The sequence below is a fragment of the Simochromis diagramma genome, unplaced genomic scaffold (genome assembly GCF_900408965.1).
Source record: "Simochromis diagramma unplaced genomic scaffold, fSimDia1.1 OVJJ01000685.1, whole genome shotgun sequence".
Lineage (NCBI taxonomy): Eukaryota > Metazoa > Chordata > Actinopteri > Cichliformes > Cichlidae > Simochromis > Simochromis diagramma.
In genome coordinates, this window is record NW_024387477.1 from 13,680,431 (window position 1) to 13,703,563 (window position 23,133).

Below are 23,133 nucleotides of genomic sequence, written 5' to 3' on the forward strand. Positions count from 1 at the left end.
TTCCAAATAGATCCTGTTCAAACAGGGAACAATTATAAAAACAGTTATAAAAATCACCAAAAGATAAAATCTTTGCCATACTGTTGTTGCCATGTGTGCTTATGTATGTCGAGATGGAAAAGGGGAAGAAAGGTGATTTAAGTAACTGAACATAGGCCAATCCATCTGGCACCAACAACAAAGCTGAGTTTCAGAAACTGCTGATCCCCTTGGAGTTTCCTGCACAGCCATCTGAAAATAACTGAAAATATCCCGAGTTCAGAGAAATGCATAAACTGAAAGGAAGGCAACAGTAATTCAAATAATTACTTGTTACAACCAAGGTATGCAGAAGAGCATCTCTGAACTCAAAACACATTGAACCTTGAAGAAGATGGGCTACAGCAGCATGCGACTACATCAGGTGACAGGAAACTGAGGCTCACCAAAATAAAACAATATAAGATTGGAATAATACTGGTATGGCATGCTGAGACTCCATTTGTTCTGTGACAGGGGATATTCTATTACCACTTTGGGACGAACTAAGCATTTAAACACCCACAGCCTGCCTCTGGCCATGTCCATCCCTGTGTGACAGAAGTTTACCCATCTTCTAATGGATCGTTAACCACAAAGCTCAAAACATCCAAGACAGGTTTCTTGAACACAACACAAACAAATTGTCATATTTGTCTAATATTGAACTAATAATTGCAACTGAAGCAAGCAGCAATATCTACCAGCACAGTTTACATTTATTCCACATGGCAGCAACTTTTCTGATCCCTCATAAGCAGTATCAGTGAGTCTTACAGTTATACTGCTATATAAATTTGTTATAAACTAGATGGAAATAAGCGATTTGATAAAAGTGCCTTCATTGTGAAGCCTGCCCAACTAATTGCTGCCATGGTAACCAGCTTGTATGGAAGCTAGATCGTTGGTAGTTAAGCTACTGTGACCAGGTATCCAAGTAGCAAAGTGTTCGTGTGGCTGGTAAGGTTTTTAGCTTGTTAGTTTTATACAGCTACAACACCACTGAAACACTTTTATAAGCTCTGTTAGAAATTGTCTTTATTGCACAAAGTTGAATTTTATTTAACTAACGCTAACTGAAAAAACTGTAAAGCTGGCCATTAGCTTGCACGTTTTTACCTTGCATTAGCCTTTTCCCCCCCTCCATTTTAGTACGTTTAAACATTTATGTAAAGTTACAATAATGCTTGCATGTGTGTCTGTATTTTTTATAAAAACTTAACCATTTTGTAAACGACAGTTAAGTTCTCATAACTTATTAGCTTTAATTATTCGCATTTAAGTTAACCGTTAGCTAAGCCTGAGTCTGTTTTTATTCATTTTCAAGCTAATGTGGCCTTAATCACACCTCCATCTATATTTACATTAACAACTTGCTTGCAAGGCCAAAACAAATATGCCTCATATGAAGCATTTCTGGTTCAGTCATGTTAAAAAAAAAAAGGACTTGATGCAAAAACTAAGTTAACTAGTTAGTTAACTAACAAACCCTTACTATAGCCATAGCAAGTAATAGGGCAAGTAGCAGCTAGGTGCTCCAAATGTAAATGATTAACTTACCTTAAGCAAGTACCAGCACCTCTGTAAAAGCAGGAGTTCAGGCATTTTACTGGGCTGAAGCATTCAGGTGTGTGTTAACACAATGCCTCTATCATCCCAGGAGTGGACATCCCAGCATATTCAAGTTCAGATTGTGCAGTGCTTAGTGAAACTGCAAAAAACCCAAGTGCTACATCTCAATCTCTGCAAGCCTCGATTAGCATATTAAATGTTAAAGTTCATGACAGTATAGTTCTGAAAATAATGAACAGGTAGGCCTTCTTTGGAGTCGTTACCAAGAGAAAGCCTCTTCTGTAAAAGTGTCAGCATGGCTTAGCTTTAGTACATCTGAAAAAACAATGATACTTCTTTGAAAAAGACAAGACCAGAGTGAAGATACTTAGACATAATGCACAGTGACATGCTGTGTTGGGCAAAAGCCAATATTGTAAAAGACTGATAAAGTCACATTGGAAACAATTACTTGTATTTATTACTGCTTAAGGTGGGTTTAGTTGAAACTTTCTTTTTCACATGACTGTAGTGGCCTAGATAAATTAAGTAGATCATGGTTTTTCATGGCACAAAATTGTCTTTTGGGAGGAAACCACACATAAGCACAACTTGTCCACATATATTTTTGTTACTTTACCTAATAGAAACCTGTGCATTTGTTTGTTCTTTCTTGCCAAAAATCTATTTATGCTTGAGTAAATAAAGTCTACTTGAAATCTAGTTGAAATCTAAATTACTTTCAACACCATTCACTTCAAAAATATGTATTGTGGCTTTGTCACTATTTTATATGAATTTTGACAAAAACATATGTTGATCACAGCAGGGTAAGGAATACGCCAACTCAATGGATGTCATAGAGGAAAACATGTGAGTGATGCTTAATGAACACACACACAACCGGTTGGACTTACTGTGCAGCATATGACCTTTTTCTGTGATGTGCATGTGCAGGTCACCAAAGGAGATGCTTGAGAAAATAGCAGAGCTGGAATACAGTCAGAGTCTGCTGAGAGATCAAAATGCTGGCATGAGGAAATTGCTCGATGGTGCAGATGATGACATGGCAGCACTGGGTTCGGAGAATAAGTCCCTCAGAAAACAAGTTGAAACGTAAGTTAAGACAGATTACTGTCACGAGTGGATTGTGGAAGGGTCACTTCTGTTTCGTCTCCCTGCCATTCGGTGGCATTCAGTTGCAAGTGTCACATGTTTCCATATTTTGGCTTCCAGTAAAACATTGTGGTTTATGTTTGTTTGGGAAAAGTCTGAAAGAGAAAGATTGTTATCTTTGGCCCTGAGGTCAACAGCAGTGTTTCTAAGGCTACGTTTACACTGCAGGCGAAAGCGCATCAAATCCGACTTTTCTGACCCTATGCGACCCATATCCGATCATAGTATCACAGTGTGAACAGCACAGATCCGATATTTTCAAATCTGATCTAGGTCACTTTCGTATGTGGTACTGAATCTGATACATATTTGATGTTTTAGAAAGCGACTGCTGTTTGAATGGTCATGTCGCATTAAATCCATCTTTTACGTCACTCACACAAGACAGACGCCAATCATCAGCACCGGAGAAGACATCGCGAATGCTTCCTGGCCATCCAGTGTAGATGTCAGTGAAACTGTTGGGAAGACAACGTTGGAGAAACGTGAACATTTTGTTTGTACTGTATAATCTGCAGATTATGACAGAAATCTGCAACTTCTCCTTGACCACCGCTCCTCTCTAAAACAGCAATAAGGATAATTATAGGCAATGTAAATAAATAAAAAAACTTTACATAACTAATAACAAAAAAGCTAGGGCCATGCAACGGCCGCTGTTGTGGGCTTTCGTTTGGAACAGTCCGTTTCACCAGAGCGGCGTTTGCTGTCACATTTTATTTGTAGTGTGAATAACCAGACAAAAAAATCAGATTTGATCAACAAATCGTAATTGAGCATTAAGACCTGCAGTGTGAACATAGCCTAATTCTTGCTTGGAATTTAATGAAACAATCCAGATTAATCTTGCTGTTTTATTGTTGCCTGTGAAATACTTTGCATCTTGCTGTTAGATCTCCTTTTTTTGTTTGTTTGTTTTTTAATTTAAACCTATTATAAGTCAGTTGTTATTACTGGATAATTGTGCATTGTTTTGTTTTTTTATGGTGATTTTATTTATTAGGTTCTTTTTTTTTTTTTAGCAATGTGGTCAGAAGCTTAAAACTGTCGCTGTGTGTCTCCAGCATGGAGAAAGTTTTCCAAGACTTGCAACAGACTGAAGCGGAGCCTTGCATAGCTCTGGAAGATGACTTCGAGGCACATAGACGGAATGAAGAAAAGATCCGTGAATTGGTTCGTAAGAAGTGTTTGAAATATAGCAGAGGAATTATCTAATCCCCAGCTGAATTTGTAAGTTTGCTCACTTACAGTGAAATAAACAGTGTCTAGTTTTTATGGTAGTTTCATTTTAATGGAGAGATGTGAGCCAATGTGGTACATAGATTACAGTCAATCAATAACAGACTTGTTATATGAGTAAAGCAGTCCTATCCTCAGAAGCAATTTCTTTGATTCCGACACCCGCAAGGTTCCCCTGCTCAAGCAAGCACATGTACAGGCCCATCTTAAGTTTGCCATGGAACAGCTAAATGATTCAGAGAAGGTTTGGGAGAAAGTGATGTGATCAGGTAAAAGCAAAATCGAGCTCTTTGGCATGAACTTGAAATGCCGCGTTTGGAAGAAGAGAGATGATGACCCAATGAGCACTATCTCCACAGTCAGGTACAGAGGTGGAATCGTTATGCTTTTTCTGCTAACAATACGAGAAGTCCCTAAAGTCATGGAACAGAACCCCCTTCCATGGATGGGTTTTCAACCAATGACCCAAAAGAACAATGTGAAGCATGTTAAGGAGTAGCCTATCAGTCCCATAGAAAATCTGTGAAGGAAGCTGAAGCTTTGATTTCCCAAGCAGCAGCCAAGAAACCTAAAGGATTTAGAAAGTTCATGTAAAGAGCAGTGGGCCAGAATCCCTCCTGACATGTGTGCAAACCTGGTGGTAACTACAAGAAACATCTTCAACAGTTTCTCCACCAAGTGCTAAGTCATGTTTTATTATTTCATTCAATGGCACAGAAATCAATTTACTACTTTTATGTAATGTGTTTTTTTCTGAATAGTTGATTGTCTGTCTCTCTCCATTAAAAAGAAACAACCATAAAAATTGGAGACTTGTGATTTCTTTGCCAGTGAGCAAACTTACAAATCCAGCCGTGGATCAAATCATTATTTCCCCCAGTGATATTTAAGCTTCATAAAATGTAGATGTAATGTTGCACTGATTGCTGGTTTCTCCCAGCGAGTTCACTTCAGATGAACCTTCATGTTTTTGTGTAGGAGAAGGAATCCACTGTGATGAAGAAAAAATATGAAAAGCTAACTGCAGAGGTAGATAAGCATTACTTTTCACATTCAGTAACAACTTTAAACACTCATATTTTATAGTTTCAGTGTGCAGTGATACATGCTTATTTATCTTGGATGAATTTTGCTTTTGGGTTTCAGTTTTGACATCTTAAGTTTTGCAGAAACTTGGAAAGCTGTGTCTAAATATAAATATAATTTATTTTTTTTTAGCTCAAAAGCCTCCAGCAAGAAATAGAGCAGGACAAGCTCTCACTGAGCAACCTCAAGTCTGAAATTCAGGACTTGAAGGTAACGTTATCAATTCCACCATGGTTATAGCCACCTCGATGTCACACATTAGTAAAGTTATGAAGCCTCCAACTGAGTGTTTTTCGTTGCCTTATTATAGTTTTGAAACTGAATGTGGCAAACAAGGAGTGTATCTGACTGCAAAAACAAGGACAGCCCATTCTTATGTGATTGACAAGTTATTTAAAAACAAGAATACGGTGCATAATCCTCTTTTTTGGCTCTAATAATGTCCATAATAAACAAAATGAATGTTTTTTTCAGAATGATCTGATATTAATGAGCTCATAAAGATCCCAGAAGGGTGTCATATCATAGATCAAGGAAGCTGAGTGCTGTTTTTCCACAGTCTTCTATATAACCGGAAGACTTTAAAAAATAATGCAGATGTAAAGAACGTCCACATTGGTTTCACTTGACAAACCTGAATGACATGAGTATATAGTATTTTGATAATCTTCTTTTCTTCTGTACTTTGTATGTTTTTTTAGTTTAAAAGGGAAGAGGACCAGTCAAACCTGGAGCACAAGGATGAGGCTATTCATCTGGCAAGTGTAAGATCAGCATCGATGTCAATACAAAGCAGTGACTGACCAACAGTTTTAGATTTTCTCACAAACATTAACAGTAAAGATTGTCACAGTTCTCTGTTGTTTATTGTTTTACCATTTCTTTATAGATATACTTGCAGTTGAATCAATTAAGTGAAACTGTGGAAGAGTGCTTCAACAATATAAAGGTAAGAATGTTTTATCCATTGATATCTAATCAAACATTAAACCAAAAAAAGTATAATTTATGCAATTTATTCATGTGATGCAACTCTTTATCACATGGTTTTCAAACTGTGTCAGTGATTGGCAGACTGTTGACAAGAGAGACATTTCCTTTGTGTGATGATGTGCGAGCTTGCATTGGAGCTGTTGGGATCTGCAAATGCACAGTTGTATGTAAAAGTCCGGGTACTCTTTGGGCCTTAATTGACTTGTTGACAGGTCAAAAAGTGCCATAGTTGAAAAGACTGTCAGGGCATCAAAGGGAAGGCTTTTAAAAAGATCAAAGTACCTCCAACTTTCAATTGTCTGACAAGTCACTGAGAAACGACAGTTAAAAGGAACTCTGAAAGTCAAGACAATATCTGCGAGGCTTAGAAAACTTTTAGCTAAAACTGCACCCCTGCTGTGCAAGAAAGGAAAACAAATCAACGTCATGAATTCAAAAGAGCTGCTGGAAATTTTAACTGACAGAGGAGAGTTGGTGCACTATTTCACTGTGCAGTTCAGATGTGCAAACACAGCCTGCATGGAAGAGTCCTCCAAAGGAATCCTTACGTGCAGTCACTTCACTAAAATATCTGGATAAGTCAGAGATGCAGAGAGCTCTCACAGTTTTATGACTTAAACATCACTGAAAGTCAGCGGGGAGATCTTAAACATGCTGTGTGCCTGCAAGCCGAGCGCACAGTTAGTAGTTGTGGGTCACAATTACTGTTTGATTTAAAAAAAACTCATCTTAAAGTCTGTTTGGTGGAGGGATTGTCTGCTTCATCTTCAGTGTGAGAGTCAGAGATTCCTGAAATGTGATACTGCATTTGGAATCAGTCCATAGGCGATGCTCACAAAGAGTCCCCACTTGCCAACCTTGAAACCTCAGAATTAGGGAGACATTCAAAAGGGCTGTTGGGGGTATCCAACAGCTCTATTGGCTGGCCAGAAACAGCGGGGGTATCCAAATTGAGAGGCTGCATCCTCCTCAGGACCTGGCCTTCGCAATCTAAGTGGGTCGGGTCCTCCGAAAGCCGGGTAGGCCGGAAGTGAGTAACTGTGAAACTGGACAGTCTAGCCTTCAGAATTACGTCACGAACTCTGTCAGTGGAGTGAAATTCTGCCGCCTGCTCCTTGCTATCTAAAATATAAACTTGACGCTGCCATAAATTCTTGACCATCTCACACTTCTGTTTAATCAGTTTTCTGTTTGACGTTTATTCAGCTGTGTGAAAACCCCGGAGGAACCCTCCCGAGGGATTAACAAAGTTAAATTGAATCTAATCTAATCTAATAACTTTAATCTCACCAAACTGATTTACTCACAAACAAATAAAACACTGAAAAAAGTCCAACAATAGCAGTTTTAAGTTATCAAAGTGACTTATATATCATGTTTAATCTGAGTAGTGAAAGACCGCGGGGGTTGAAAACGATGTGCCGGGTGCCGATGTGTCTCCTCGGCTCAGATATTTGAAGTTTACACAGCTACATTCTCGCCTGAAAATATGTTAAAAGTTTATTTTGTGACCCAGAAAGAGTAATAGGAGTAATATTAAAACTAAGTAGCTATGGCTGCGCTATGAATTCTGCGATATATGGTTTTTCAATTTTGTTGTCCGGGTGGAAAATCGGGAGAAATTCGGGAGAATGGTGGCTCCGGGAGATTTTTGGGAGGGGCACTGACATTCGGGATTCTACAGGAAAAATCGGGAAGGTTGGCATGTATGCCCTTGTAACATTTGCACAATTCTGACTTATAAACTTTTAAGGTGTTTTACTGTCTGGCCCTGTGTCTGTGCTACAGGACCTCAGGCAGACAACGAAGGAGCTGAGTAAGCAGTTGGAGGACAGACAAGATGAGGCCACATTGTAATCCTCACTCACAGATCCTCTTGCTTTAAAAGATTACACAGTATAGTGGGAGAGCTCATAATGTACTGCGTCACTCTGTTTTTAGTGACCTGATGAGAGAGAAGGAACGAGTGCTCAACCGCCCTCTGTCCTTTGCAGAGGAAATTAAACTGCTGGCCACAACAGCTGAAATGAATACCGGCATGACAGACTCCACAAATCATGGAAATGTAGATGTCTGTATGAAGTTCAATAAAATAAATACAAACTAGAGAAACTGAGTTAGAAATGCTACATTAATGATGCCTGCTACACTGTCTGCAGGAGGAAGCTAAGACTGAGGAGCTGCTGAAACCTCATCTTCCCGCAGTTAAGCTTCAGTCTAAAAGGTACTCAGATAAGATTTTGTACGTGATGGAGGCATCGTATTTCATTTTCTCGCTCATTATTCTCCCTCTTGCTTCTCAATCGTGTAAAGATGCCCAGGTACCTTGGAGAAAGCCATCTGGAGAGTGGGTTTCTTTATGCTGTGCATCTTCATTCTCATGATTATAGCCTTTGTGGCTTCAGGATGCTTTGCAGGAACATCTGACTTCTCTTCCATCACCACTTTGTGGACTAGCGCCCACCTGATGTTACAGCCCTATTGGAGTGTACAATATGGGGCCTTGCCTCCCATTTGATCTTAACTCTCGCTCTGGTCTACTCTTGTATTTTAGTATTTCTTTTGTAAACATGAGTTCAGAAAACAAACAAATAAAACTTCTCATGATGCATTAAGCTGCTTCAGCCTCAGGGTCTTGCATGAGCTTGCTGATTGTCTATTGCACTGTTATGACATACAGAAACGTCTAGATTCTAAACCAACAGCATGTAGAGGCTGTGCTGATCAAAAAATCAAATTTGCAAAAGCAAGTGTCTTAGCTACAGAAGAGGATTAGGGCCACTGGGGGGGGGAAAGTGGGCACGTCTTTTTTTTTTTTTTCCAGAATTCCGAAAGAAAGGGCAGAATTCTGACTTTTTTTCTCAAATTAAAGTCAGAATTCAGAGGGGAAAAAATCTGAATTCTGACTTTAATCTCAGAATTTTGAGATTAGTCAGAATTCTTTAGTCTCAGAATTCAGATAAAAAAAAGAATTCTTACATTAATTTCAGAATTCTCCATTCTGACGTTTTTCTGAGAATTCTGAGATTAAAGTCAGAATTCTTTAATCTCAGAATTCTGATTCCCAAAAACGAATAAACTATGGATGTTATGGCTCTCTTTGCAGTTTGCATCTTTTTTACTTTCACTTTTTTTGTTTTTATCTCATTTCATTGTCTTATCATCTATGTTAAGTTGCATTGCGCATATGTCTTTATTCAACATCTTTCTGATCTTATCTTATTTTTGGACCTTACTTCACACAGAGGCTTTACTCCCTGTAACCTTTTGAATTTTCTTTTTTAATCGATGAAAAAAATATATATACTTTTGGAAAATATTCTCATTCACCCCACAGAATCCCGGTGCCGCGCGCTTCACGTGACACTTGAATCGTTGCTTCGTGTTATCAGTATTTCACTCGCGTCGCCCCACCCAGCTGAAGGCGCTCTAGTCTGTAGGTCCAGGAAAAAAACCCTCCTCCCCGACGGGAAAATCATAAACAGCAGATCAGATTTAGGTCAGGAAGAAAGACGGGATATTATCAAATAGGCGCTGGCTGATGATTCATTGTGTGCAAGTATCCGCTGGATGTATGTGAAGCGTGTGGATGCTGCACGGTTAGTGCTGACTGACTCCCGGAGATGCTGTGGACAGGCCGAACCTGTTTAACATCCGCTTGCTTATTGGATGGAGCAAAGAAAGATAGACAATAAATCAGAATAAGAGATCAACAGGCCAGTTGTATTCGGTCTGAGAGCAGGAGTCCGAGGAAGAGGGGCAGCGGCATGTTCTGAGCGGAGAGCCGACGAGCGGCGGCAGCAGGCGGGATGAAGGCTCCGAGAAGACCGAGGCAGACGCGCCTCCTCCGGCGTTTCTGCGTCTGTGGAGTCGGTCTGTTCGCAGCCGCCTGGATCTTTCACTTCTGTGATGTTACAGGTGCGTATAAAGACTCTGATTTAAAGTTGTCTTAACCACTCCTATACTTTCATTATTTGCTATAACAAATCAAATTGCAGTATTAAGGCAAATGTCACGTTGTACAGATTATTTTAGCGGGATACTAGTAAAGAAACACATTAAAGTTACATAAAAGGTTATGTTGAATTTATATCCTCAAATAGCTTAACTGTATTCATATGTGAATTACTCTTTTTAGACTACCATAGACCAACTGTGGATCACAGCAGCTCCTTATTCAAGAGGGAGCTCATCCAGCAAAAAGAAGACAACCAGACTGGGGGTGCTTCTAGATCTGGTGAGGTGCTTTACCACGTGTTTGTGTCTTTCACATACACTCTGTTTATAGGCGTGCATGATGCACCAACATTATCTTTACAAAACTTTAAAAGTCTAATTGCATCAGTGTGTTGAGCTAGAATGAGCTCAGGTTTGGATAACCATGGCACTGAGTGTACAGTCACCGTGACCTTCTGAGCCCTTGTGTGTTTATGGCAGTCAAAGTGTGCAATCTTCGTTTATCTCCTTAAATCAAGAACTATTTCCTCTTGTGCATTCCTTTACTCCTCTGGTCCACCTTTCATTTCTTTAAATTTAGCACATATATATGTTTTAAAAACAGTTAGGTCTTTGATGGTTGCTAGGAAACTGAGTTTGTGGTTTGATGTAGTGTGCATCTGGAGCTGTTCAAAGTGCCCGCTTGTGGTATTGACCCGCTGATTAGTAACCTCTCATCAGCCGCTCTACCATTGCTTATGCATGCTTGGATCTGTGTGGCTGCTTGAGATTTTTACAGAACACACTGAGCTGTATTCAGTCAGAATGAAGTTCCTGCCTCACGGAAATATAGTGCAGATCAACTTAAAAGCTTTGTTCAAACTATCATATTTCTATTTTTAAGAGCATCATGTGGTTTCTGATGCTAAAAATATACAGTTTGATCATGATCTGAATTAAACCAACATCACGCCATTTCTGCCTCTTAGGTGTGATTTGTGTTTGCCTCTAACTGCACATTGATATCTATTTCACTTTTAAAAGCGGTTTAAAAAATCTGACGTACAGTTAAATCAGAAAACCTTGAGGGGAAGTCACTCGGGAGGCTGCTTTTCAGATTATTGTTGCGTCTGTATCATGAAAAAAAAGATTTTTAAATGTTGCAGTGAGCTGTGGTATTTATGAGCTTATGTGCAAGACAGTGCAGCCAAGCAAAGCAATCGCTTTCTGCTGGGAGGAGAAAGGCTGTGACGCATGGTGACGCTCAGCCAAATTAGATGCCTCTGAACTTCAATATAATTGGAATTGCTTTTAGAAGAACTGACAAAGAAAGTCAATAAAACACTTGTTTTTGGATGGCGTGAGGGATAGTGTGAAGTCATAAGAGGAGCATGGAAAATACAGCTGTAATGCAATTGGACTCCTGGTTGTGTGACTTTAAACTCAAGCTGTGTCTAGACAAGATACAGGATACATTCAACAAACTGAGATACGCCAATTCTAGATCTGACGCATGCAAGGATAAATGCCCGCAGGTTCAGGGTGGAGCTGAGTTATAATTCTAATCACAGCCTTCATTTAACCACCTACCTGCGGCTCTTCTCTGAACTCCAAGGGAACAAATCCTCCTTTAAAGAAAGTGTGTTAGAGTCACTGTGAGTTAATTTTGAGACGTGACAGAAAATAATCTTCAGATATCAGGAGATCAAAGTGCAGGTTTTAGGGAGTCGTGTTTAAAATGTAATGTATTAGAATACTTGGTAACTGGTTTTTGTTGTCCAACACTGTTTCCTAATCCCACACGTCATTAGATTACACTCTATCCATCTTTTCCCAAGCTATCAGTGAGTTTCCTGAAGACGTCTTTACTGTGGATCAAAGGAGACAGGGTGCAGTCCTCCTTCATGTTCTCTGTGTGAGTATCACATCTGTCTGAAAGCCTGCGTTTGACATAATAAAACGCTGTATTTTCTCTTATTTTCATCTTAAACCAAATCTTCAGTAATGCGTTTGCTGTATTTCTCAGGCTATCTACATGTTTCACGCACTGGCCATTGTCTGTGATGTTTACTTTGTGCCATCACTGGAAAAAGTGTCAGAGGTACGATGCACAAATCTATAATGGCTGAAAGTAAAGTAATACTTGATAGTTTCCCATTCTACTCTAGGTATTAAGTAAAAAAAAAAAACCTTTAAAGGGTAAGAAGCGAGTGTATTTTCTTTACTGGCTGTAATTCATCTCTAAAGACATGAAACAATAGTGTGTTAGTCTATCAGAACTCTCTGTTTAAGCCTTGTGGTATTAAATTATAAACTAGTGGTCATGTTCATTGGACAAATGTAACCTTAGTTGATGTTTTTCTAGTAGTTTTTGGACAGCAGTAGAGGTCTTTGGCTACGGCAGGCTCTGGATAAACACACCGTATTTATTAGGATCAATCCTGTGACAGAAGAATACCAAATATGACCATCCTCATCCTTAAGGCTGTTTAATCTCCCCTCTCCATCCACTAGAACCTTCAGCTCAGTCAGGATGTTGCCGGGGCAACCTTCATGGCAGCTGGGAGCTCCGCCCCTGAGCTCTTCACTTCTTTGATTGGTCAGTATCCCAGTCAGTCATTCCCTCCAGTTGGTTAGATCAATATTTCTGCCGTCAGTGCTCCAATTAGAGGCAATCGGAGAGACAATGTCTAATCAGGACAGAGAAAAGTGCACATAGGGAGCCAGCAGTGATTAATTTTAGGCATTTATCATTAATCATAGATGTCAAGAAGACAACGTTTATTTTTGCTTGATGGTTTATCATGTCACTGTGGAGCAGGGTTTTTTTTATCATAAGCAGTGTTTCAGTAAATAAACTTTCACTTTTTTTTAAATAAGATTAAAAAAAATTAAATAAAATTAAATAAAACCTTTATTTTATATTTTGGAGTTTATGTTCTGATTTTTCCTGCTATTCCAGAGTCTATAGTTCTATGTTTACTTAACTGTTTTCCTAGTGGAGGGTTGTGTTTGTCCGTGTATTTTGTTTTCAGCTCATTATTCCAGCCTCCCCCCGTGTTGTGTTTTTATTTTTTAGTGTGAGCTTTCATATCTCTGTGTTTAGTTGGGTGCTGTTGTTATTTTTGCTTTGTTAGTTAGTTGTCTCTTGTGTCTTGTTTTGAGTTTCACTCACTCCCCTGCATCATTGTCTTGATTGTGTGCTCCTGTGTCTCATTTCATTCACTCCCTCTTTGAGTAAACAGTCCTGTCTCCATTGTAGCGTCTGTCAGATACTCTGTGTGTTCACTCAGTTAGTCTCTGTGTTTTTAAGCTGTGCTTGTCATCCCCAGCTCTGTTTCTTTGTTGCCTTTTTCTGGGACTTTCACTCTAAGCTTATTGATAAGTACGTTAATCTGAGTCCAGGTCGGTGCATTAAGCTCAGACGTGTCAAAAATTCAACCAGTTCAAAGGAATAAACGTTTCCAAGGTGAATATATTATAAGATAAGATGTACGTTATTTATCCCAGATGTGGGAAATTCTTTTGTTACAGTTAAAAAATTACGTTAAACACAAACAAGCATATACAGCAGGTCAGTAAGTATAACTGCTTATATAATAATGTTGCCCATACACTGTGACACTACAGTACAATAATTAAATACATCACTTCTACCTTTTGCCTTTTAGCATTATTTTCTTCTTCTTTTGCACAGATAAAACATATCAGATATAACTGTCTTGTATCAGGTATTGCAGCATCACTGTAGCACGAGCCATTGTTATTGTTAGCAGTATATTGTGATATTATTGTATTGTGACTCTGATCCTTTATTGAGACTAACTACTAACTACTTTTTTCTGCTTTTTCTGAAACAAATGTTGACCTACAGTTTATAAAAATGAAAGCCTTACTTCTAAATCAATGTTGCCTTTGGAAATGTCCTCAAAAACGGCCTCTGATACAATATATTTTAATCTTGAAAGAAAAAAGTCTTGCTTTGACTTTAGTTGACTTTAGGCAATAAGTCGGTAAATATTACAAAACATGAAAGACATCAGGCCAGCCCCTCTGGGTGTCAACTGACAGATGAATTACTGTGTTTATCTTCTGTTGAGAAACTCTTAATTTGTACACTGTTGCAGATAAAACACGTGTGCATGATTTCAGTTTGATCTTTCTTCTTCTGGACTTAGCCGTGTTTATCACAAAGGGTGACGTGGGCGTGGGAACTATTGTGGGATCAGCTGTCTTTAACATCCTGGTTATCATCGGCATCTGTGGCATCTTTGCAGGACAGGTACGCACACTACAGAGCACCCCTTGCTGCCTGACGGAGTCTTCACAGTGTTTCATGTTTCCTTTCTCTCTGCAGCCCATTGCTCTGAGCTGGTGGCCTCTGTTCCGTGATGCTGTTTTCTACATCCTCTCCATAGTGGTGCTTATTCTGGTGAGAAATCTCTACAGTACAAAACTCAGTACTGATGAAAAGTCCTGGAATCCTTTTGAACTGCCTTGAAGATATCAAAGCTTGGATGGCTTTGAACTTTTTGAGTTTCAATGAGAGTAAAACGGAGGTGATTGTATTTAGACCTAATAATATTTCATGCAGCCCGCTCGTAAATTTTGGTTTTCTAGGGTCTTATATCAAGCAGCGTGTGACAAATCTGGGAGTCATTATGGACTCAGATTTTAAATTGGACAAACATATTAGTTTGGTGTTGCGAAAAAGCTTTTTCCAGCTGAGGCAAATAGCTAAGCTGAAGCCCGTTTTGTCAAGACGTGACATGGAGAAGGTAATACATGCCTTTATTTCAACACGGCTTGACTACTGTAATGCACTGTTTTTTGGAGTCAGCCAACGATCTCTTGCTCGTCTTCAGCTCATTCAAAATGCTGCTGCCCGCCTCTTAACTGGTACCCACAGCTATGAACATGTAACACCTATCCTGTCTTCTCTTCATTGGCTTCCTGTTCATCACAGAATTAATTTCAAAGTCCTAACACTGGTTTATAAATGCCTTAATGGTCTTGCTCCCCCATACCTTTCCGAGTTACTTCAGCCTTATATTCCTTCACGGACCCTCAGATCAGCTGACCAGCTGCTGTTGGTTGTCCCAAAATCAAGGCTTAAACGTAGAGGAGAACGAGCCTTTTCAGTTATGGCCCCAAAACTTTGGAATACGCTGCCTTTAAATATTAGACAGGCATCTTCGTTTCCTGTTTTTAAAATGCTTTTGAAAACACACCTTTTTTGGATAGCGTTCAGACTGGCTTGAGTTGATATGGTTTTTATGTGTTTTATTATGTTTTATGTGAGTGTCAGTGGTTGTACCTTGTGTTTTACCCTGTGTTTCTGTACAGCACTTTGGGCAAACGTTTTGTTTTTAAACGTGCTATATAAATAAACTGGATTTGGATTTGGATTTTGAAATACTCACCATTATATGTAACATTATTCCTACAATTGAAAGGAAGCACCTTTTAGTGCAAGAATAAAAGCAAATGAAAGATGACTTTAATGTTAAACTGGTGCATCTAAAGTATATATTTTAATTGATAAATCAAGTAGGGTACAAAGTCACGGCTCATACTCTGGTACACTGGTAATTCTCCATATAACGTGTGTTTTTATCGGTACTTTAGCAGCCCTACATTTGCTGCACATCTGCAAGCCCTTTTGCAACCCGCCTCTACTCCTGCTCCGCCTTTCAAAATCTGTAGATCAGATTTTCATGTGTCCACAGTGAAGGGCGCCAAATCATTTTTTTTTTTAGTTGTCTGATTTAACTACTATATAAAGTATAGGGCTAACAGTATAGGAAAAACTACACACCTCCTGTATTATTACTGGACATTAATATTGGGGTTTTTTTGGCCAGTTTTTATTATTTCTCATTCTTTATAAAACAATCTTTTGCATGCCTATACTGCAACTTCTCGCAGTGAGTTATGGTTTAAATATATTTCTAAAAAACTAATTGAAGTTGGCATTAAAGTTTCCTTCTTTTTTTTTTTGCAGGTGATCTATGATGAAAAAGTCCTGTGGTAAGACTGTGGTAAACGTTTTTTGCAGCCGGTGTGCGTTGGATGATTGTGTGGGTATTTGTGAATCTGTGGTGGTATTTGTGTGCATGTTTCAGGTGGGAGACCATCATCCTGATCTCTATGTATGGACTCTATATAATCATCATGAAGTGAGTCTTTGCTTCTGCTCATATTTCCAACCTAAAGCCACAACATGTTTTATACGTACCACAGGCAGCATCTTCATGGGTTGTGCTTTGTGAAGGTTTAACAGATCTCTGTGCTGCTTGGTGGAGAGACACTGCAGCAGGGCAGGTCAGCCGTGTCTGAGCGGTCTGCGACGGACGACTGCTGTCGGAAACGCCGGAGACGGCGACAATGACATGGTGCCGCTGAAACCAGGTGAAAAGGATCGTGTTTGTACATGTGCTTGTACATCCAAAACAGGAAAAAGTTTGCCAAGCCTCTGAGCAGCATCCAGCAGACCTAGTGACACAGTTTAAGCTGTCAGTATAAGGTTCTTGTGTTCCCCTGGGGATTTCCAACAGGCTGAAATAGAACTAGACCATTTTGACGAACAAAAGTTATTCTCTATGTAACACTGTGTCCTTTTTGTCCTCCCCTCTTCTTTTATCTCCCACTAAACATTTTTCTGCTTTTCTTCCTTCTGTCTCCAAGACTCATGTGTGGTGGCCGGTCAGGATTCAGGGGTCGTGATGGTGGATGAGCTACTGAATTCGCACCCCCATCAACTCACTCTGTCAGAGGCAAGCCTCCGCCTTCTCATCACCCCGCATTTCCCCCCCCCCTTCACCTGCCTGCGAATGGCAGGACGCATGGTCATCAGCGAGGTACACTGCACATGCTCAACCTCATTGCATAACATCAAGCTGCCCTGGCTTTTTCGGCCGGCTTGGTGGGTATTTTGGTGGGCGATCGTGGCTCAAGAGTTGGGAGTTCGCCTTGTAATCGGAAGGTTCCCGGTTCAAGCCCCGGCTTGGACAGTCTCGGTCGTTGTGTCCTTGGGCAAGACACTTCACCCGTTGCCTACTGATGGTGGTCAGAGGGCCTGGTGGCGCCAGTGTCCGGCAGCCTCGCCTCTGTCAGTGCACCCCAGGGTGGCTGTGGCTACAATGTAGCTTGCCATCACCAGTGTGTGTGAATGGGTGGATGACTGGATGTGTAAAGCGCTTTGGGGTCCTTAGGGACTAGTGTTATACCATCTATACAGACCATTTACCATTTTAATTTAGATTTAAATATAAACACTTCAATTCAGTGGTTTTCTTTTCTTTTTCTTGAAACCTAGAACTAGTTAGGGAGAAGTACACAGCATCAGCAGGAACCCAAAGTTGTGGTACTGGAATAAGAAGACACTAAATTGGTGCATCTATAGCAGACAAACTGGCAAACGGGGAGATGTGTACTGGCATATCAAACAACATCCTGTTTGCCATTGTTACACAGATGCCATCTAATAAGCCCACAAAGAAATCACACCAACACAGAGTGCAGCCTAATGCATAATATTAGCCCAGACACAAAAGCAGACAAGACCCCAATCTCCAAATCTGCTTCCTCACTCTCTCAGCTTTCTCTCTGTGCTTGCCATTTCCAGCATCAAATTAAAGCACACCTGCCAATGCTATGCCTGCTCTCTCCATGCCACCCCCACCCCCCACCCCCACCAAAATAAAGCTTTCTAAATCCCCTCTGGTGAATGTGAAGACTTGCCTAGCTGCATAATCACTCTTCCTGCCAGTTCAAATAATCTTAACTACCTTCATTTCCATAACCCTGCTGCAGTGTTTCTCATGTGTTTCTGTTTTCTCCTGAATAAAGTTCTTTCTTTTCTTAAATTTCTCCTGACTTCCCTCACCAATCACCCACAGAGGCAAAGGCTGATTCGGGCTCGGGTTGGCCCAGAGGAAGGGGCAGCTTCAGGGGAGGAAGGTTCGGGAGCCAGTGGGCCTTGGGGGAGAGAGAATGGGACGGCACCTGAGGGAGAGAGACAGCCACCAGAGGGAGAGTTGGAAAGGGGTAAAGAGACAGTAGGGGAGACATGTGGGGGAGGACAGCCCAAGGAGCAAGAGGAAGAGGAGGAGGAGCAAGAGGACCAAGATGAAGAGAATGTTCCTTTCAAACCGTTTGTCCTGCCAGGTAAGAGCCGGCCTCACAGAAAGGCCGACTGGGATTTTGTTTTAATACTTGGATGTGTTTCACATCATTATGCTATAAAGGAAATCATTTTAAATGTGAGTTTATCTGCCTAGCGTTAGATTGAATCTCAGGTATTGCATATGTTCAATACACAGTCAAATATATGCACCACCACCACACACCATCTTCACGGCAATTCACATCCAGCCGCAAAACAAGATTCTTCTTAAAAGTTCAATATATCTAAAAATTTAGGGCAAAGTGGTCCTGACACAGAAGTCAACTTTTTGCTAAAAAACATGTCTATATGGTAAGACTGAACTACGACACTTGAGCTAGTCAGTCTTATCAAACATGTCTTTTGGAAAAGCAAGAGACAAAACTTACTCTCAAAGTATCTGAAATGCACATGTAGGCCATACTGCGTCAAAGAAATACTAAAAAACACACACCTTTTGCTTTTCGCAATAACTAGAGTTTTACCCACTATGACGTTAATATTCATTACATATTTAAAACTCAGGAAACACAGAAAAAGATTAATCCTGAAGCTCGATCATGTACCTGGCCACAGGATGCCATCTTTTGCCATCCACAGCCAATTAAATCTTCCTCTCCACAGAAAATGCAGAGATGAGAGACTGTGTCGATCTTCTAAAAGGCTTTTTCTGTCATTGGAATCAGCCAGAACTTCCTGCTTTGATAAATAATAATATAATTATTCATCAAGGCACTGTAGAGATAATCCTTTACAGTATTTGATAGCTGATGGAGTTAGTTAAAAGGAGATGACACGAGAAGTCGCGGACACATCCAGGCTGTGCCAGTGAATAATTTAAGGGTTCAGATTAAACTGTAAGGACGCCTCTGGGCAAACTGGTGGGCATGTGTGTGTTTCACCTTGTTTGTGCATTTCTGAGTGTTTTCATCATGTTCTCAGATGGGTGGTGTGTGCGTCTGAAGTGGCTGCTCTCCTGGCCTGTGAGCGTCCTGCTTTACTGCACCATCCCTGACTGTAACCTGCCGCGGTGGGAGCGCTGGTACCTGCTCACCTTCCTGTCCTCCACACTCTGGATAGCCTTCTTCTCCTACCTCATGGTCTGGATGGTATGATGCACATTCACACACACACACACATTTGGTTTAAACACACACGTACACACACAGGCGCATGACCATTTTTCCTCTCTTAAGGTGACAATAATCAGCTATACATTTGGAATCCCAGATGTGATCATGGGCATCACTTTCCTGGCTGCTGGCACGAGTGTCCCTGACTGCATGGCCAGTCTCATTGTCGCCCGACAAGGTGTGTATTTGTGTGTTTAATATTTAATGAATGAAAGGAAAATGAAGATGTGAACATATGATGTTGTTATGCTGCAGGGATGGGCGACATGGCTGTGTCCAACTCCATTGGCAGTAATATCTTTGATGTGCTGCTGGGTCTGGGCTTTCCCTGGGCGCTGAGGACTCTTATAGTCAGCTATGGATCAGTGGTAACACCAGCTGTTCTCTGTACCTCAGTTTCAGTTTTACTTTTGATATGTAAGCTAGCATAGCTTCAATATTACCATGAAATGTGTTTGACGAGACAAAACAAGTCGCTCGGCACCTGAAGAAAACTTTTGTAAGTACTTTACATGATATTCAAGGCACCTTTAAAACTTACATTTGTAATTGGACAATATTTATAGAACTACTAAATTACTATTTCATTGTTAACTACCATTTCTTTTGATTTGTAACTGATTTGTAATGAAGAAGAAACTGTTTGTTGAGGACCAGTAGCAGACACACACAGCTAATGTGTGTGTAAGGCAATGCACCAGAACCAGATATTTATTCAAGGAGTTGCAAGAGACCAAAAACTTTTTTCTGAGGTCATGGGCTCTCTTCATCCTTTCTTTAAGCTTTGTTCTGATTGGATGCTCCTCACAAACAAAAGGTTTGAACAGCAGGTAGGCGGGGTTCCTGTGCTTGTGCTTGTGCTTGAGTTCTCTGAAACTACCAATTGTAAAGGATCTCTCGTGGCATCATACATTGTGTTTTTGTTTTATTTAATTGCAGTCTGAAGCCTGAGCGTTTAGCTCACAGGGATTACCTGTACAGGTGCTGATCTCTTTATTTGAAATGCTGTCCACTGGAACGGTAAATAAATGACAGAGGAGAAAGAAAAATCATACAAAATCCCTTTTAAACAGTGTGAGTTTCTTTCATTTAAAAATGAAAAAAAAAAAAAGCCCCAAAATTAAAAATCATTGGCCAAAACCAAAATTTGACTGTGAACATGTTGCAAGTGTTTTAAAACAGCGCGTTACACACTTCACATTGTGTGTCCTGTCAGGTGACGATAAACAGCAAAGGCCTGGTGTACTCAGTGATTCTGCTTCTGGCCTCGGTCACGCTTACTGTGAGTAGCTCATCTCCTGATGTTATAAAGCACAGATCAAATAGTGAGATTGTGTACAAAAACAGACAGACCACCCATCACTGTCTGAGACCATTTTCACTAACATATTTCGTGATTACACAACAAAACAAAAAGCACTTATTTAATTTTTCCCCGTGTGCCTCTTTCTGTCCGTAACTCCTCAGGTCCTCTGTGTCCATATGAACCACTGGAAGCTGGACCGCAGGCTGGGAGTCTGCCTCCTGCTGCTGTACGCCGTCTTCCTGCTCTGCTCCGTCGGTTTCGAACAGCTTTAGACGACACTCCCGTTACACGCAAACAAACGGCCCTCCTCCCCTGCTGCCATTATTAATGAAAAACGTACGGAGAGATGATTTATGGTTTCATTTCAAAGTGGCTTTCCACAATAGATAGTCGTTACTATGACACCGGCTGCCTACAAGCGAAATTGTTTACCTTTGATAAATGAGTCTTTTACAGAGTTTTGTACTGTAGCACTTCCAACCCGATGATAATGCACTGTCTCACAAGAAATTTATAAAATATGGAATTTGTATTCTGAAACCTAAAATATTATATAAGAACCCCAAAGTGTGTTAGTTTACTTATTATTACTGCCACAAGTAACCTCAACGAGCAGATGATTTCACATGTAAGTGTATATGGTTGCTTCTCGGTTTGTCCACTTATTTCATGTAAAGTTTTGTGTTTTCGTCACGCCTTTGTATCTGTAGCTGTAAAAATAGCATAGCATGGCTAATCACGCTCCAGATATTTGCACTAAGCCACTGTTGTCTTGGCTTTGTATACAATGTAGGCCCCACACCTGCCCCCCCCGCTAAAAGCTTCTCAACACAAAGGTTGTTTTAATTTTTCCTGAAACAACAATGAATATATTCTGCAAGATGTTTATAAATGTCTGTCTGGAGAGAGTCCTGAAGTGTATGTCTTTGAGTTACGAGTGCAATAAAAATCTTTGTTCTGTGATGTTTGTCTTCTGAGGCTCGAAATTCTTAATCACACTTTTAATATTTAACGGCACTGTGACATTTGTTTTATTTGCACTTAAAGTAAAATAGAAATACAAAAAAGATTAAAACATCTCAGAAGAGTTAAACCAAAGAGGACTAAATTTAAACTTGTTTTGAATGGACCCGAAGAAGCGGGAAAACCTACAGTTACACCAGTAGTTCTCAGACATTTTCTGGCATTTCTCCACACCTTAATTTTTACAAATCATTAATTTCTATTAATTTACTCAGCTCTTGATCGGTGCAACATCATCAGCAAACTTTTGGTTGTTTATTTTTCCTAATACTTTTATTCACCAAGATGGCAAACAGGCCAGATGGGCTACCCACAGCCATGGTCAAAGGTGGAGGCTGAAATTGGTTTTTGGGACATGGAAACTAATTTAACTTTGTCCTGTCAGCAGATGACAGAAGTGATGTATGTAAACGCTGTTGCTACTTTAACACAGTGGTGCTCTCATTTTCGAATGGATACCGAAGCTAGGTTAAAAACAGTCAGGGGTGTTTACCTGCTGCAGTTCAGCACCATGGACAGTTCCACAGCCGTCGGCTAATTTTAATGATAGGGAAAATGCTAATTATATGCAATATGATTTCAATAAAGAAAAAGGTAAAGAAGCAGTGTTATGGAGGTTTGTGACAGCATGCATAAGCTCAAATGCACTGAACAGGCAAACATCCAGTCTGACTTTGCTACTTCAGATTTGTCACCTGCAAATCCATGATGTTATTCTCCCGTTTGACAACATCTAAAAGGTGCTCTACTGGATTGAGATCTAATGGTCGTGTAGGCCATTTAGATACACTGAGCTCGGTGTCACGCTGAAAAGAAAAAAAAAACAAAAAACAGTTTGGGCTTTGTGACATGACACATTATCGTTCTTGAAGCAGATGGGAACACTTGAGTCACAAAGGAACATGGTCAGCAACGATACTCAGGTAGGTGTTTAGACGATACTAATTTGGGACTAACGAGCTCAGAAGTACAAAAATATCCCACACACTATTACAGCAGCACCACCAGCCTGTATCAACTTTATCAACCATCCAATGATGATACAGTGCAGATTAGATTCATTCTTTCATGTTGCCAAATTCTGAACCTACCATTCAAATGCCACAGCAGAAATTCAGACTGATCTTCTGTTATCTTCTCTCTTCCAACTTTGGTAAGCTTGCGTTCAGCCTCAGTTTCATATTCTTAGCTGACAGGTGTGGCGTCCGGTGATGTCTTCTGCTGCTATAGCCCAGCTCTTCTGCTCACCTTGACTGTAATGAGTGGTTGAGTTATTGCTGACTTCCTATCACATTGAAGCAGTCTCCTCTGACCTCAGACATCAACAAGGCATTTTCTCCAGAGAATATGCTCAGCCTGGTCTTTTTGCAGTGTTTTTTGAGATTATTCTTTGGAAACCCAAGAGATGGTTGTGTGGCAAAATCCCAGTACATTTGGTGCCACATTCACAATCACTGGAATTGCCTTTTCCAAGTGGCACTGACCTGTCTAAATTCAGTGAGTTG

The 23,133-nt window shown here is 40.2% G+C and overlaps 2 protein-coding genes across 6 annotated transcripts; both read left to right on the plus strand.

Moving 5' to 3' along the window:
• Positions 1–41: 41 nt before the first annotated feature.
• Positions 42–8,678, plus strand: LOC120723825 (myosin heavy chain, skeletal muscle, adult-like). 5 transcript variants are annotated; one of them, XM_040015578.1, is made up of 12 exons: positions 42–978; positions 2,396–2,442; positions 2,527–2,685; positions 3,768–3,918; positions 4,963–5,013; positions 5,203–5,280; positions 5,772–5,834; positions 5,960–6,019; positions 7,852–7,916; positions 8,005–8,134; positions 8,214–8,287; positions 8,377–8,678. In XM_040015578.1, the coding sequence occupies exons 2-12, from the start codon at positions 2,420–2,422 to the stop codon at positions 8,579–8,581; spliced, it is 1,059 nt and encodes a 352-aa protein (XP_039871512.1). In that variant the 5' UTR covers positions 42–978; positions 2,396–2,419; the 3' UTR covers positions 8,582–8,678. The 5 variants fall into 5 exon arrangements, with proteins under 5 accessions (XP_039871512.1, XP_039871514.1, XP_039871515.1 ...); XM_040015580.1 differs by having other exon boundaries at positions 8,223–8,287; XM_040015581.1 differs by having other exon boundaries at positions 8,005–8,128; positions 8,223–8,287.
• Positions 8,679–9,339: 661 nt separating this feature from the next.
• LOC120723822 (sodium/potassium/calcium exchanger 3-like) lies at positions 9,340–21,568 on the plus strand. Its single transcript, XM_040015566.1, has 17 exons — positions 9,340–9,981; positions 10,202–10,300; positions 11,838–11,914; positions 12,026–12,100; positions 12,514–12,598; positions 14,178–14,281; positions 14,357–14,431; positions 16,004–16,029; positions 16,125–16,178; positions 16,274–16,410; positions 16,687–16,775; positions 17,901–18,168; positions 19,109–19,275; positions 19,363–19,477; positions 19,555–19,667; positions 20,516–20,581; positions 20,767–21,568. Exons 1-17 carry the CDS (start codon positions 9,873–9,875, stop codon positions 20,875–20,877), a joined length of 1,770 nt encoding a protein of 589 aa, XP_039871500.1. The 5' UTR covers positions 9,340–9,872; the 3' UTR covers positions 20,878–21,568.
• Positions 21,569–23,133: the final 1,565 nt, after the last annotated feature.

Excerpts from the sequence above, each read along its gene's own strand:
- LOC120723825 (XM_040015578.1), top strand. The coding sequence starts at position 2,420 with ATGGATGTCATAGAGGAAAACAT. Across the intron at positions 3,919-4,962 it reads AAGAAAAGATCCGTGAATTG|GAGAAGGAATCCACTGTGAT; the intron begins GTTCGTAAGAAG and ends GTTTTTGTGTAG. Across the intron at positions 7,917-8,004 it reads AGACAAGATGAGGCCACATT|TGACCTGATGAGAGAGAAGG; the intron begins GTAATCCTCACT and ends CTCTGTTTTTAG.
- LOC120723822 (XM_040015566.1), top strand. The coding sequence starts at position 9,873 with ATGAAGGCTCCGAGAAGACCGAGGCAGACGCGCCTCCTCCGGCGTTTC. Across the intron at positions 10,301-11,837 it reads TGGGGGTGCTTCTAGATCTG|CTATCAGTGAGTTTCCTGAA; the intron begins GTGAGGTGCTTT and ends TCTTTTCCCAAG. Across the intron at positions 12,101-12,513 it reads CACTGGAAAAAGTGTCAGAG|AACCTTCAGCTCAGTCAGGA; the intron begins GTACGATGCACA and ends TCCATCCACTAG.